The 16230-nt window shown below is 41.3% G+C and overlaps 1 protein-coding gene across 3 annotated transcripts in view; it reads right to left on the bottom strand.

Moving 5' to 3' along the window:
* Window positions 1-16230, bottom strand: part of ATP8A2 (ATPase phospholipid transporting 8A2) — a 499041-nt gene that overhangs the window by 290412 nt on the left and 192399 nt on the right. For all 3 annotated transcript variants that reach the window (XM_060234774.1, XM_060234775.1, XM_060234776.1), the window contains one exon: window positions 7936-8108. In XM_060234774.1, coding sequence (XP_060090757.1) covers window positions 7936-8108 — 173 coding nt within the window. The remainder of the gene's footprint in view (window positions 1-7935; window positions 8109-16230) is intronic.

The following is a 16230-nucleotide window of genomic DNA, read 5'->3' as shown; positions in this document are numbered from 1 at the left end:
TTCCTTCAAACATTGTCAAGGGCAGATCAAAGGGACACAACAGTCAAATCAATTCCCATTTCCAAAGCCTTTCTTTAAGCTAGCCCTAGTCATATGACTGACAGCAGAGCTGATTGCCTGTAATCCTCCACCATTGCCACGAATTTGCCAACATTAGTCATCTCCTCTCCCGATATCTCTGGTGGCCAAACAACACAGCAGCTTTAATTATTAGTGCTTTTTAAAAAAAATGCTTGAAAAGAACAATGTCGAAAGCTACAATAAAATATAAACCAAAAGCAGGGGGAAAGTGATGTAATTTCATAGGTTTTAAAAAAGGAAATAAAAATAAGTGGACTGGAATCTCAGGAGACAGGGAGGAATGCCTTTAATAGCCTACAAGGCTTTACAGAAATGGTCTTTTTCGCTTGGGCCAGGTGCTTGAGTCGAAAGAAAGGAAAACATTTTTTTTCATCTTACTCTGGGCTGTTTTAATAGTATGTCAAATAAGGCAGGGCACTTAAAAACATCATAGGAAGAAAGTTAAAATGTAACTAGCACAGGGAAGAGGACATTTCAGATTAAATAATGTGGAATCTTCAAACAAAAACATTAATGGAGTTACAGGGGGTCTGGTTCATGTTTTTGTTTTGTTTTTAAATTGAGGTAATCTGTTGTGCTGAAATCTAGGAGTTGTGTCAGCAATTGTCAGTTTAAACCAGTACAAATTCACAGGAGTTAATCTAGCATAAATTCAGAGTAAGCTTTTAAAAAATTTCCACAGGGGTATTTCAGATGTATTTGCCATTCAATTGTCATTCTGAATATACTTAAAATATATGGTATATTCATTTGCTCAGCTTTAGACATTAAGCACAGCTGAACTGACTCTCAGGAGTAATCTTTTAAAATGAGACCACAGTAAATTTGAGTCTGTTTTGTAGGAAGAGGGAAGAACATAAGAAGATAGATTGATCTGTTACCCGCTGTCTCCATTAACGGGATTACTTTAAAAGGGGATGAGAAATAGGTGAGGTTTAATGAAAGGTTAGCAAAGCATTCTGGCACTTTTTTAAAAAATATCCAGTGTTTTATGGCTAGTATGTCTGATTTTGGTGTTCTTACATGCACTGGACACAGGTGTAATATAAAAAACAATCAGACTGATATTATAAAAGATTATTAACTGCACACACAGCTTTAAAAATGACCATAGCAATAGGTGCATTATACAAAGGCATATGAATCAGAAAACAGGGAAGCCTCACTACATGTTCACAATGCCTGTTAAAAGTACAACAGCCTTCTTTGGTACCCTGATTTGACTATACAGCTCATTTATGTTGCAATCCCAAGTAGTGCTACATTCTTCTAAGCCCACTGAAGACAATGGAAACAGAAGAGTGTAAATGTGCTTAGGATTGCACCCTTAGAAGTTGTAAGTGAATTTTATGACATTTTTACAAGCAGTGTTAACACTGCCTTTTCGTCTGCAATGCATAACTTCTAAATGTTGTTAACACAATACAGAAAGTAGGTGACAGTCAATTTTAAACCCATTGTGGTCGTGAAAAGTGTCATAAAGTTGCAACTGACTTAAGTAACCCTATAGGGTTTCCAAGGCAAGAGCTGCTCAGAGATGGTTTGCCATTGACTTCTTCTGTATAGCAGCCCTGGGATTCCTTGGTGGTCTCCCACCCAAGTACTAACCAGAGCCAGCCCTGCTTAGCTTCTGAGATCTGCTGAGAATAGGCTAGCCTGGGTCACCCTACCCATTGTACATTCTAGCTAATGCTGCTTTGTCACTGGATTGAAAAAAGCAAGAAACAAAACACACACAACTAAATACAACTTCTAAAATATTTAATCTGCAAATTGGAATGAATTGTCCTGTGTTAGAGCTAAGCAAACTGTAACATTTACAGGGCAATCCTATGCAGAGTGACTCCAGCTTAAGCCCACTGAAACCAACTGCACCTTGCTAAATAATTTCTTGTAGATCATTTTGGTTGAGCAACCTTGAGCAGTTAGTCTTCCTTTCAGATAAGAAGAGTATCTGCTCAAGGTTGCACAACCAAAATGATCTACAAGAAATTATTTAGCAAGTCCTCCCCACTCATACACACAGCGCCATCAAGGGAAAGAGTGGGCTGCGTTTAACCTTTGTGCAAATTGCAGTTTTGTACACAGGTTTACTCAGGATCCTACTTGGGTCTATGGAGCTTACATTGAGTGAAGTGTTTTTGGAATTGCACTTGACAAAACTTTTAAAAGGGGGATCATCTTCTATACAAGGTTATCTTGCCTTAGGGTAAATGCAGCACATCAAACCACATTCCATGGAATTGGAACTCCATCTATCTCTCTTACCTTTGTTGTGAACCTTGGGGGGCGGGGGCTAGCAAGCTACATTCTTTTAGCTACTGCCCTCAACACTCAATGTGTGAGGGAAACTACAATGACAATGCAATCCTAAGAACACTTTCCTGGGAGTCAGCCCCCTTGAATAGATTTGAGTGGGATTTTGAGTAGGTATGTTTAGGATTGCTCTACAGCAGTTCCATTATATTTTTAGCCATTGTTTTTAACAAGTGCAGCTACTGGGGCTGCAGTTTTAAGAGGGAGACTAGATTGGGGAGATAGGCTGGGGCTTTTGAATTATTTCTCCCCCCCCCCCCACAAATCCATTTTCTCTAGTGAAAATCACCCCCTCCAGCCTGCTTTCACCACAATTAGCAGAGCACACATATAACGACCACATTTAGTTGGCTTTTCTCCACATGCACACACTAGAAACACAAAAAGGGGAAAGCCTGAAATGAAGGAGCTTCAAGTTCTGGAAAGCTGCACATGTGCTGATCTCTGCACAAAATTCAGAAATATATTTTTAAAAAATAAAAATGGAGGATTCCTAACAATTCTACTGTCCAGGCAAGAATGGAACTAAGTTTAGATAAACTCAGCTTTGGAAGCATTACCACTGTGGTGCACTTTGAGCACAAAGGGGAAGTGCTATATAAATAACTATTACATCTACCGCACTCTTAAACATAAATCGCTATCCAAATAAAGTGTTCAGTTAAAGAACATTGTACTGACACTTAAAATTATCAAGTTCACTCAGTTTCCTTTTCCCTTCTACACAGTAACTCCTGCAAATGTCCAACACAGATACACATCTTCGTTTTCTGTTTAAATTTTTCAAAAACATAGAATTGGCCATGTAATTTTCACAGATCTCTCAACTGTAACAAAGGATGCTGAGTGTCAACCCTTATCAGATCTGTAAGCCACTATGGGAGAACATTTCAGAAGCAGATTGTAAGGGGCTGCCATCAAGAGAAGACCATGCAAAATAATTACAGTTGAACACCATATACCAGTGGGGGTTATGTAAGGTCTGCTGAGACATTGCATGCTGGTCCCTCTATGTCCTTTTGTACAGCCAGTTCTGCTTAATGAAGTAGAATCAACCTTAGGCTATGTTCATTTCTAACTGCTAAAAGACGATAGAAGCGCCTACTTTTCTATGTCAATAATAAGTAAAGGGTCTCTATTATCACCAGTAGGTAGAATGATAATTTTATATGCTATGAGTAGAACTTTAGTTCTCAATTCTGAGAAAATCTTCAACACTAAAGTCCTGCTTTCTAATTTTTTGAGGGAGAAACCTCTCTTTGGAGGTATACACCATTACAACAACAAAGCAATCATCTTGCAAAACATGATATGACTGCATGAGGGAACAATAAAGTTCTTGTCAGACTTTACTGTTGTAGTGGCTCTCCACTAGGGTTGTTATACACATTTAATTATGTGAGAAAATATGAGATTTTAGCAGTTAAAGAAAGGTATTCCACCAATGAAGCTAGCAACTTATAAAACCTGTTCTTAAATTCTAGTTGGCTTCCATGTATACCCTCTGATTAGTCAGTGGTATCAATATAAACCTCCTGGGACAGCTACCTATGATGACATCTACAGGTGCATTAGAACTTTTGCAGCTTCTGATCTACCAGTTTACACCAAATTAAGGGAAGAGATTTCATGAAATACATTCCATGCCCTTGAATTGCATCCATCTATCTTGGAGCACATTCTTCTTGAAGTCTTGAAAGGGGGTGGTCATGTACACACATACCCCATTCAGGAAACCCATATTTCTCAGCATCAGTTCCCTAATCCACATTTAAAAGTCTTCTCCAAATTCAGTATTTTCTAGGGCAGGGGTGGCCAACGGTAGTTCTCCAGATGTTTTTTGCCTACAACAGCATGGCCAATGGCTGCGGCTGATGGGAGTTGTAGGCAAAAAACATCTGGAGAGCTACCGTTGGCCACCCCTGTTCTAGGGTACAGTGGCAAACCTCTGACCTCACCCACAATTCCTTTCATTTTTGTTTTGCTTGTATCTGCAGCTCTCACTGGCTGTTGCACTGGTACCATATCTTATTCATTACTTGATAGGTGAATAGAGAACAAAAAAAGAAAATAAAAAATGCATCCAGTTAAGAAAATAAGAACATAAGAAAAGCCATGTTGGATCAGGCCAATGGCCCATCCAGTCCAACACTCTGTGTCACACAGTAGCCAACTATATATATACACACACACATACGGTGGCTAATACCTACTGATGGACCTCTGCTCCATATGTTTATTCAATCCCCTCTTGAAGCTGGCTATGCTTGTAGCCACCACCACCTCCTGTGGCAGTGAATTCCACATGTAAATCACCCTTTGGGTGAAGAAGTACTTCCTTTTATCTGTTTTAACCTGACTGCTCAGCAATTTCATTGAATGCCCACGAGTTTTTTTATTGTGAGAAAGGGAAAAAAGTACTTCTTTCTCTCCTTTCTCCATCCCATGCATGATCCTGTAAACCTCTATCATGTCACCCCGCAGTCAACGTTTCTCTAAGCCAAAGAGCCCCAAGTGTTTTAACCTTTCTTCATAGGGAAAGTGTGCCAAACCTTTAATCATTCTAGTTGCCCTTTTCTGCACCTTTTCCAATGCTATAATATCTTTTTTGACGTGCAGTGACCAAAACTGTACATAGTATTTCAAATGAGACCGCACCATCGATTTATACAGGGGCATTATGATACTGGCTGATTTGTTTTCAATTCCCTTCCTAATAATTCCCAGCATGGCGTTGGCCTTTTTTATTGCAATCGCACACTGTCTTGACATTTTCAGTGAGTTACCTACCACGACCCCAAGTCTCTGGTCAGTCTCTGCCAGTTCATAACCCATCAACTTGGATTTGTAGCTGGGATTCTTGGCCCCAATGTGCATTACTTTGCACTTGGCCACATTGAACCTCATCTGCCATGTTGAAGCCCACTCACCCAGCCTCAACAGATCCCTTTGGAGAGCCTCACAATCCTCTCTGGTTCTCACCACCCTGAACAATTTAGTGTCATCTGCAAACCTGGCCACTTCACTGCTTACTCCCAGCTCCAGATCATTAATAAACAAGTTAAAGAGCATGGGACCCAGTACTGAGCCCTGCGGCACTCTGCTGCTTACCGTCCTCCACTGTGAAGACTGCCCATTTATACTCACTCTCTGCTTCCTATTAATTAGCCAGTTTTTGATCCACAAGTGGACCTGTCCTTTTACTCCATGACTCTCGAGCTTACTAAGGAGCCTTTGATGAGGAACTTTATCAAAATCTTTCTGGAAGTCAAGGTAAACAACATCTACTGGGTCCCCTTTGTCCACATGTTTGTTCACCCCCTCAAAGAACTGTAACAGGTTAGTGAGACAAGATCTTGCCTTACAGAACCCTTGCTGAGCCTTCTTCAATAACTTGTGTTCATCAATGTGCCTACTCATTCTGTCCTTGATAATGGTTTCTACCAACTTTCCTGGTATTGAAGTCAGACTGACTGGCCTGTAATTTCCAGGATCTCCTCTGGAACCCTTTTTAAAGATGGAGGTAATATTTGCTACTTTCCAGTCCTCAGTAGCGAAGGCAGATTTCAATGAATGATTACATTATTTTTGTCAGGAGATCCACAAGTTCAATTTTGAGTTCTTTCAGAACTCTTGGATGTATGCCATCCGGACCTGGTGACTTATTAGTTTTTAATTCGTCAATCAATTGCAGGACCTCCTCTCGTCACCTCAATCTGACTCAGGTCTTTCAACACCCCTTCCAAAATTAGTGGTTCTGGAGTGGACAAACACTTCCCATCTTCCACAGTGAAGACGGAGGCAAAAAATGCATTCAGCTTCTCAGCCATTTCCCTATCCTCCTTCAGTAATCCTTTGACCCCTTGGTCATCCAAGGGCCCCACTGCCTCCTTGGCTGGTTTCCTGCTTCTAATATATTTGAAGAAATTTTTATTGTTGGTCTTTATGTTTTTGCAATATGCTCCTCATGGTCCCTTTTTGCCTGTCTGATCACAGTCTTGCATTTGATTTGCCACAGCCTGTGTTGCCTTTTATTGCTCTCACTTGGACTAGCTTTCCACCACTTAAAGGAGTCCTTCTTACCTTTTACAGCTTCTGTAACTTTGTTTGTTAACCATGCAGGCCTTTTCTTATACCTGTTTGTGCCTTTCCTAACTTGTGGTATATATTTTATCTCAGCTTCTTGTCAAGTCTGCTTTAACTCTGGTCAAGTCTGTATTTCATCTTTGGTTCAGGGGGAATCATTCTGGGTAAAAGCCACACTGTATACCAATGCTGCTAGCTCGAGCTCTCCTTTCCCCCCTCCTTTCCTTTGTTATGTAGTTTTGCTTTGAAATGGGAATATGTGAAAGAGATTATGGTGCCTTCTCAGGCTGGGTACCGGGGGAGGATCCGCCCAAGGCCACAACAGGCCTGAGAACAAATTTGTAACATCAATGTGTGAATGTGCCCTGCATAGTACCCCCTCCCTAAAGAATCCCTTTGACGTATACCTTATATGATTACACTTTACTGTATGATCCTCAGTCTTTCAACTTCCTTGTAGTCGAGAACAATGATATCAATAAACTAGAAACTTTGTATCAACAAGGCCTCGTTATTGAATCAGCTGACTTGACACTTCTAGGATTGTAGTTTTAAACAGCCTCCAAGCTTCCCCAAGGGTTTTGGCTGTATTTACCCTTTCTTTCAGTTTCCTCTTCACATGCCTCCTCATCTCAGAGAATTTACCCCTTTTAAAGTTAAAAGTGGTTGTGCTGGTCTTTTGGGACAACTCCCTATTTATACAAATGGTGAAATCAATAATGTTATGGTCACTGCTCCCAAGCGGTGCAATCACTTTTGCATCTCTCACCAAGTCTTGGGCATTACTTAGGACCAAATCCAGGATCGCCCCACCCCTGATAGGTTCTGTGACCATCTGCACAGTCACTTAGAGCATCTAGAAAGTTGAGGCTAGAGAAATAAGCAAACAAGAGTGAGTGGTGATAAGCACGGAGGGAGGGTCTCTAAGAATTTTTGCCCCCATCCAAATCCCCTGTTGTAAGAACATAAGAGAAGTTGAAAATGTTCTTGTGAAAATTCTGGGAACAGTCCTGCTTAACACCACAGGCCTTGTTTCTGATTCCATCCTTGCTCTACAGGTTACTGGCTATTCATCCCTTCTTCTCCTTTTTGACCATCGTAACTGCTCACTTCTTAAAATAAATGATCATTGAACAAATCTCCCAGACCCAACTGGATATAACCTCATGTACAGGTAAAACTGCAAACAACAACAACAAAAAACTATTTTCAGATATATATAAGTATGCTTTAAAGCTTTTGATGTGACTGGGAAGGAGTTGGAAGGTACAGAGTCATCCTGGTACTTTACTATTTCCTGGTCCCCAGTTCAGTTGACTAAAGAGCATCCCAGAGGCTGTAGACAGATTTCAGACAAAACAGACAGTGGTGTATATAATATAGTAATAACGATGCAATTAACTCCCAGCATGAAACCTTCATTCCCTAAAGAAATATCCTGAAATTTCCTACCTGCAACAGATGACTGCTTTGCATGACAGCGCGAGGTCCAGGAAGGACTGTCTGACCTCAAAGGAAAGGGCATACTTTAACGTCTGGCCATCAATAATCAAAGCAATATCATTTTCTTTGCCCAGTGAATCACCCAGGTTCGTGCAGTGCTGGGTCAGTGTCGCTCTTGTTGCCTAAAATATGCACACAAGGGGGAAAAAATCACATTACATTTTAATGTCATTTACCATTTTTGGAAACCACAGTAGCAAAGTACAACTGGAACTCAGAGAGAGAAGCTCAGGTACTCCATAGGTTTGTTTTGCAAACCTATCAAGAGGTATCAGCTTGTGCTTCAAAATAATATTGTATGCGATTAGTAGTTTAGCTTCTCTATTAGTACAGTGTAGCTGTTTAGAGTGTTAGACTGAGAGAAACTGGGTTCAAAACCCTTCTCAGCCAATAAATCTCAGTGAGTGACTTGGGCCAGTCACCCTCTCAGTCTAACAGGGCTGTTGTGAAGATAAAATGAAAGCGGGGGGAGAATCATATTGTGAGCTGCTATTAATTTATTTAGATATTTATACTCCGATTTTCTCCACAATGCATACCCAAAGCAGTTTACAACATCATTCTCATCCTCCCTTGGAGAAAGGGTGAGATAAAAATATGACAGGAAGAGAAAATGTAAACATTACAACCCATAATTAACACACATTACAACCCATAATTAACACACATTACCTACCAATGAGGCAACAGCTATCTATCCACTCTTCTTCCTCACTCTCACTCACTCTATCAGGTCAACTACTGGAGGCACTATGGATTCCATCATTGGTATTTTAGACTTTCCACTCATGAAAAATATATAATTTATGGGGAAAGCCACATAAAATCACACAAGGGTCTGATAAAAGCCAAGGTCTTTTATTCAAAAGGAACAAAAAAGGGGGAGGGTTATGATTTAAACAACCAGTGATACTGAGGATTTTTAAAAAAGAATGTAGGTACTTCACATCCAAGAAACGATAGAAACTATTTGTAAATATGGTTTATCCTTTAAGCAGAGGAGGAAAACAAAAGTACTTTGAGAGGCTTTGGTCTAAATCCTACACCCAGACTGCTAAACCCAATAAACTTCAGTGGGATTTCAGTAGCAAAACCATAAGACTACAAACAAAATGCTGCTCCTAGTAGACAGAAAAAAGTAGGTTAGGACTATGGTTGAAGACACATATTTCCAAAAGCATCTATTATCCACTTTTCTCAAGACGGGAAAGAAAAGTTATAGTACATGGAAGTACATTAAAACCTTGTTAGCATGTTCCATTTTTAAACAAAGATAATCTAGAACATTTTTAGTTTCTTTTCCACAAACAATACTCTCCAATCAATGTATATAAAATGAACCATAATAAAATAATAAAAAAACACCATTGATTCGCCTCACTGGCAAAAAACTAAAAACAACCACCAGCAGAAGTACCAGGCAGCTTGGTCTCCAAATAAGCTCTCTTGAAAGATATTCAGGTTATGAGTCACAGCAGGACTAGAGGACACCACCAAAGAAGCCCATTCAGCCACAGCTACTGGCCAAACAGGACCACCAACAAATCATCAGTGGAAGTTTTAATGGGGGAAATGGTACTCATAGGGAAAGGTGCTCTTACATTGACTTCCATAACAACACAACTAGACTACACTGAGGAGATACTCTGCAGTAATTTGGTGGTTGTGGATGGTACTAATAGGGTGGAAATCTGCCTGAGCATATAAAAAACTGGATAATGTCAGAAATTTTCCAGTACAGTGGGTTGGATCCAATTTTTCCACTTGATTTCATTAATTCCCTCCATTATAACAGCCCTGATTGCACATGCCTTTTGTCCCATGATCCCCAGCACAGTCATTTGGGTGCTGAATGGGGACCTTTTTCTCCAGCAGAAAAACTGACTGGATCCAATCAGTTTTTAACATATTGAAACAAGAGATTTACTACCTGGAAAACAGAACCTCGCGTATCAATTCTATGGTCCGGTGGTTAATGCACGTATTATTTTCAGTTATATACAACTGAGTATTGCTTGGGGGAGGGATGGTGGCTCAGTGGTAGAGCATCTGCTTGGGAAGCAGAAGGTCCCAGGTTCAATCCCCAGCATCTCCAACTAATAAAGGATCCAGGCAAGTAGGTGTGAAAAACCTCAGCTTGAGAACCTGGAGAGCCGCTGCCAGTCTGAGTAGACAATACTGACTTTGATGGACCAAGGGTCTGATTCAGTATAAGGCTGCTTCATATGTTCATATATGTTCATATGTGCTGTAAAACGTATTACAAAAGCCCTGTGGCGCAGAGTGGTAAAGCTGCAGTACTGCAGTTGGAGCCCTCTGCTCACTACCTGAGTTCGATCCCAGCGTTAGCTGGTTCAGGTAGCTGGCTCCAGGTTGACTCAGCCTTCCATCCTTCCGAGGTCAGTAAAATGAGTATCCAGCTTGCTGGGGGCAAAGTGTAGATAACTGGGGAAGGCAATGGCAAACCACCCTGTAAAAAAGTCTGCCATGAAAACGTTGTGAAAGGAACATCACCCCAGAGTCGAAAACGACTGGTGCTCGCCCAGGGGACTACCTTTTACCTTTTAAAAAACATTACAGCTTTTACATAAAATAAAATATCACAATACGTTATTGGTGTTTGACGAACAACTGCAAGTTAAACACTTGTATAAATGCATTGCATTGTCTCAAACATACACATAGACAATACTGTCACATTTTAGAACATTTGCTTGCATAATTCTCCAAAACCGTGGCTGCAAGAAACAGCTACATAATGGCAACAAGGCTGGAGTGGGATTATATTTGTCAGGAATAAAGGTACTGTATTTATGTACCATTGTAATCTTATGACGGTTTTATGGACCGAAATTCCTTCAGGGAAAAGGCACAAATCCACAAAATTCTTGTGGATTGCAGCATTTCCTCTGATTTGACAAACAGATGTGATAAAATGTGCAGGTAAACCACTTAATGCAGATGACTGTAAACTAAAGTAAGCACCGGGGATCCCATTTCTGAAATTGTGACAGCATATCTGCTTCTTATGGCATTGTGTGACATCTTTGCAATACCACTATAACAATACGTTTTAGGATGTCAAACAGGCACAGTAGCCATTTATGCACCATCCTACATATTCATCTGCTGGGCAAAACAACTGCCACTTCTGACAGCATCAGCTTCTTACATAAACATTTGCTCATGCAACTAGTACTCTTGAAACACCAGTATGATATCAGAAAAGTCAATGCATGGTAATGGGAAGACAAGACTCACTGGAAAAGACTATAATGCAGAAGGAAGCAGGAAAAGAGGAAAACTCAACATGAGGTGCGTTGACAAAATCAAGGAAGTCATGGCCCTCAGTTTGAAAGATGTGAGCAAGGCTGTTAATGATAGGACATTCTGGAGGTCATTAATTCATAAGGTGCTACAGCATTTTCTGTGATGAGATTCCCAGCATAACCTATTCCTTTTGGAAGTTTCCAAGAGTACATTTGTTAAATAAAATAATCTACATCTATTGGTCTGATTTATGAAACCCTAAGTATCTGAAAGCTTGCCTAAACAATATTGGGCAACTTTATGAATAAGCATGCCACAAGTCATTTGATGTATGAAATAGCGGCATCGCAACATGCTGTGTGCATAAAAACATAAGAAGGGCCCTGCTGGATCAGACCAATGGTCCATCTGCTCCAACATCCTGCTTCACACAGCAGCCAACCAGTTCCTCTGGAGGGCCAACAGCAGGGTATAGAGGCCAAGGCCTCCCCCTGATGTTGCCTCCTGGCTCTGGAATTCAGAGGTTTGGTGACTCTGAATGTGGAGGTTCCCCTCAGTCACCACAGCAAGTATCCTACATGAAACCATCTAATCCCCTTTTAAAGCTATTTATTACTGTGGCCATCACTACATCCTCTATCAGCCAATGTAACATTTTAATCACTTTCTGTGTAAAGTAGATTTCCCTTTGTCTGTCCTGAATCTACTGCCTATCAGCTTCATTGGGTGCACTCAAGTTCTAGTATTTTGGGAGACTGAGGAAAATGTTCTCTTTTTCAACTCTCTTCACCCCATGCATAATTTTATAGACCTGCATCAGGTCCCTCCTTAGTTGTCTCTTTTCTAAACTAAGAACTCACACTCTTCAGCCTTTCTCACAGGGAAGTTGATCCAACTCCCTCATAATTTTGGTTGCCGCCCTCTGTATTTTTTCCAGCTCTGAAATGTCCTTTTTGGGTTACAGTGACCAGATCTGAACATAGTATCCCAAATGAGGCTGCATAATAGATCACAGAGGGGCATTAAAATAGCAGCTGTTTTTATTCTAAATTGCTTTCTTAATAATCGCTAACATTGAGTCTTCCTTGTCTTTGCAGGTTGAAGATAGACTACTCTGGGAATAGTCTATCTGGGCACAAAGACCTTAATGGAAAATCCATTCCGTGTTTTCCTTGTGGTTTTGTCTGTGCTGCGATGTATTTTAATTGAGTGGAGCTCAGTTTCACTTTTCAGAGTTTGTATGGCTAGTTAGAAGCTGTTCCTTGCTGAAGTTGTGTGACCTTGCAAACAAAGGGTTGAAGCTTTGAACCAGCACATCTCTTTTGAATGGATCTTTGAACTGATGTCTAGTGAGTACTCTAACCTGGGGACCCACAGCCAAAGGGGGATATTACACCTAAGAGCCATTGACAATCTGAGCAGATTTTGGGGCAGAGGTGGGAATCTCTGAGAGTCCCAACCAGGCCTGCATGCTGAAAAAATTCAGCAGTCCCAAACATTTCCCAGATTCCAACATTGTACTGATACAATGATTTGGGAATATTGAGAAATACCAATATTTCTCAGGTTCAGTATACTTGAACCTGAAAATACCTATTTTTTGTCCACACCCCTAGCTAATTACCATGATTGTTTAAAACTTATTTGATTCTATTTGATGTGCTGTGCAACATCAACACCAACCTGTCCCTCCCTGTCCTGTCTATAGAGCTTATACCCAGGAATTACTGTGTCCCATAGATCTCCCCCCCCCCCATTCTACCATGTTTCTGAGATACTATTATATCTAAATTGGAATTGAACTCCAAGCACTCCCCCATCTTGGCTTCAAGGTGTCTAGCACTGGCATACAGACACCTATAGGCCCTGTTCACACAGCATGTTGTCTATGTTAAACTGACCCGGTTCTATTCCGAATATCTTTGTTCCGGATATCATTGATCAGACTGCCATACTGCAATTTGAATCACTCCGCGGTGAAACCGTCTTCTGCCGATGGCACCATGCAGTTCTTTTTTTCTTCACTTTTATGCACATTATACGCATATGCAGACATGCACATAGGTTAAAACATTATGTGGTTATGCAGTTATGCACATATCACTAAGTAGTAAAAAAAAAAAAATGGCGACCGTAAACTGGATATCTGAGGCTCCTTTTGCTCCGGGACAGCCTTCAGACATCCGGAAGTTGGTTGAGAACTATCCAGACAGGGAAACTACGAGGTGAAACCGGTGAACTCAAAAAACACTGCAAAGGAGCAGGTAACAAAATACTCTGGTTCTGAGCAGGATTGGGGGGGGGGGGCCCTACTACGAGTTAATACTGGGAGGCAGATGTTGCTGTCTGATCAGCCACTTTTAATCCGGTATGAAACAAAAGCGACAACTAATTATACTGCGCATCTGAGCAACCCCTAAATGTGTTTCCCTCTCCAGTAACCCTTGTCTCTCACTGCCCCTTAATTGCCATCATGCCCTCACTCCCAAGTTCTATTATGCTCCTATCAATATTACCCTCAGTGTTTACACAATCATCCCTTTGGGCTGATTTGTCCTGAACCAGAGGCTTCCCATCCTGTCCGCTATCTCCCCGAGTATTAGAATGTCTCAGCACCATTAATGAGAGGGTGGGGTCAGGCAAGAGGATGTAGTCAGTGAAAGAGACAGCAGGGGGCCTCCCAGGGGAAGAAGACAAGTAGACAGGAGACACATGACTGTGTGGGAGCCTTGAAGAAAGAAGGCAAAGGGAAGGAACAGCGTTTACCCTGGGATGCCGGAGAGAGGTGTTGGACAACTGCACAGAGAGATGCCTACTGTCCTACTCACCCACTATTGGCATGAGTAATACAGAGGAAGGCAAGGACAGCTTTCCTTCAGAGCCGGAAGCCCAGCCTCTGGTAAAGGGAGTAGGGCTTGCCCTCATCCGACAGACTTATTGTGGATGAGGAACAAACTAACAAGGGGAGCACTGGTTATAAAGGAGTGAACTGTTTGTTGTTACCACTAATTGGTGTATTAAAAAGAGAAGCAGGAGCAGGGGGACCAAGGATGAACCCAACTGGGCGGCCCTTTGCAAACCCACGTGAGGTCCCCAAATCATGATCCCTTTTACATCCAATAAATGAGAGCCACAGTAATTATCTTTTCTGTGTCTCTTTCTTTTCAGTATCTTCAGCTGTTGACCACTGTGGCTATTTAGGATGAAGGAAAAAATACAAATTGCCTCAGCCCTAGATTCTACAGAACAAAACACTTGCACTTATTGGGCTTGGCAAGTACTAAACTACCATGTGGGATTCCTGAGACCTCCTAGTTCTCAGCAACAGATATGGGCCTCAACTGTCAATGTCAGATTTTTCTGAACTATTCACAAATCCTCTAGCAGAAAGGGAGGGTGACAACCTGTATTATCCTATAAAAACCCATTTCCCCTCTTTCCTCTCTGCTGCTATTATAAATACCTCATTCCCACACAGTCTGCCAGCCTAATAATCCTGTGCAGAAAAGAATGCTTATTAAATGTTAAAATTGTTTTATATCAAAAACGGAAACAGATTTATTTCATGCATCATATAGCAGAATATCATTTTATTACACTTTTGGCACAGGCAGTATGTGCTCAAGTTAGTTCAGAGCAACACAAGAAGTATTTCTAACAGCCGTCTAACCTGACCTAGTGCTCAGTTATCATCAGTAGTGAAAACACATTGTGGTTACACACACAGTTAAAATTCGTTAAGGGGTTTAAGGAATGGAAAAAGCCAAGAGGAGGAAGAGGATGTCATATCCTAAAGAATTTGAGGTAGAGTCTTGGCAGATGTGGATTCGCAGGGACCTCATATCACTCAAGACAGACCAAGGCCTGCCTGAAGAACATAGTGGAAGTTACTCTGAGGAAGAGGATTGGATGCTTGACTCTGCCTTTGAAGCCAGGGTTCAGATTCCACATGTAAGGAGCCTGAATTCACAAGATCTGCCATCTCAGCAGATTTAATTCACCGAAGTCCCCCTCCACCACTCACAAACCGGTAAAAATTGCTGCACCCTCTGACTGTGCTTTAACACCCTGAAGAGGTAATACATTGGTTAGAGAAAGGTCTAGGATCTGGGAGACCCAATTTGAATCCCCATCATGCTATGGAGGTTTACTGGGTGACCTTGGGCCACACACATGCTCTTTGTCTAAGCTATTTCACAAGCCTGTTGTGAGAATAAAATGGAGAAGACAATGTTGCAAACTACTTTGGACCCCCATTAGGGACAAAAGTGAAATAAATACATAAATCTGTAAGGAGAAGGGCTATGGCTCAGTAGACAATACTGGCCTTGATGGACCAATGGTCTAATTCAGTATGAGGCAGCTGCATATGTGTTCATGATCTGTATGCCACTTCTATAGACTCTTTGAGCCACATCCTGTGATCTATGAAACACAGGATTAAACTTTGTTCCATCCTCAGCACTGCTTTGTCAGGAAGGAAGATACAAAGGTTAAGACTGGTGAGTTGAGCTGAAGGCTACCAAGAAAAGTGTTTTAAGGGTCATCTCCTTCTAGGCAACATTGATCATAGCTTCAGGGGTGACATGATAGAGGTTGATGCGGGGTGACATGATAGAGGTTTGCAAGATAATGCATGGGATGGAGAAAGTAGAGAAAGAAGTACTTTTCTTCCTTTCTCACAATACAAGAACTCGTGGGCATTTGACGAAATTGCTGAGCAGACAGGTTAAAACGGATAAAAGGAAGTACTTCTTCACCCAAAGGGTGATTAACATGTGGAATTCACTGCCACAGGAGGTGGTGGCGGCCACAAGCATAGCCACCTTCAAGAGGGGGTTAGATAAAAATATGGAGCCGAGGTCCATCAGTGGCTATTAGCCACAGTGTGTGTGTGTGCGTGTGTGTGTATTTGGCCTCTGTGTGACACAGAATGTTGGACTGGATGGGCCATTGGCCTGATCTAACATGGCT

This window comes from Heteronotia binoei, chromosome 3 (assembly GCF_032191835.1).
Source record: "Heteronotia binoei isolate CCM8104 ecotype False Entrance Well chromosome 3, APGP_CSIRO_Hbin_v1, whole genome shotgun sequence".
In the NCBI taxonomy this organism is placed as follows: Eukaryota; Metazoa; Chordata; class Lepidosauria; order Squamata; family Gekkonidae; genus Heteronotia; species Heteronotia binoei.
The sequence above is the reverse complement of the archived record's forward strand: the minus strand, read 5'-3'. Positions and strand labels throughout refer to the sequence as shown.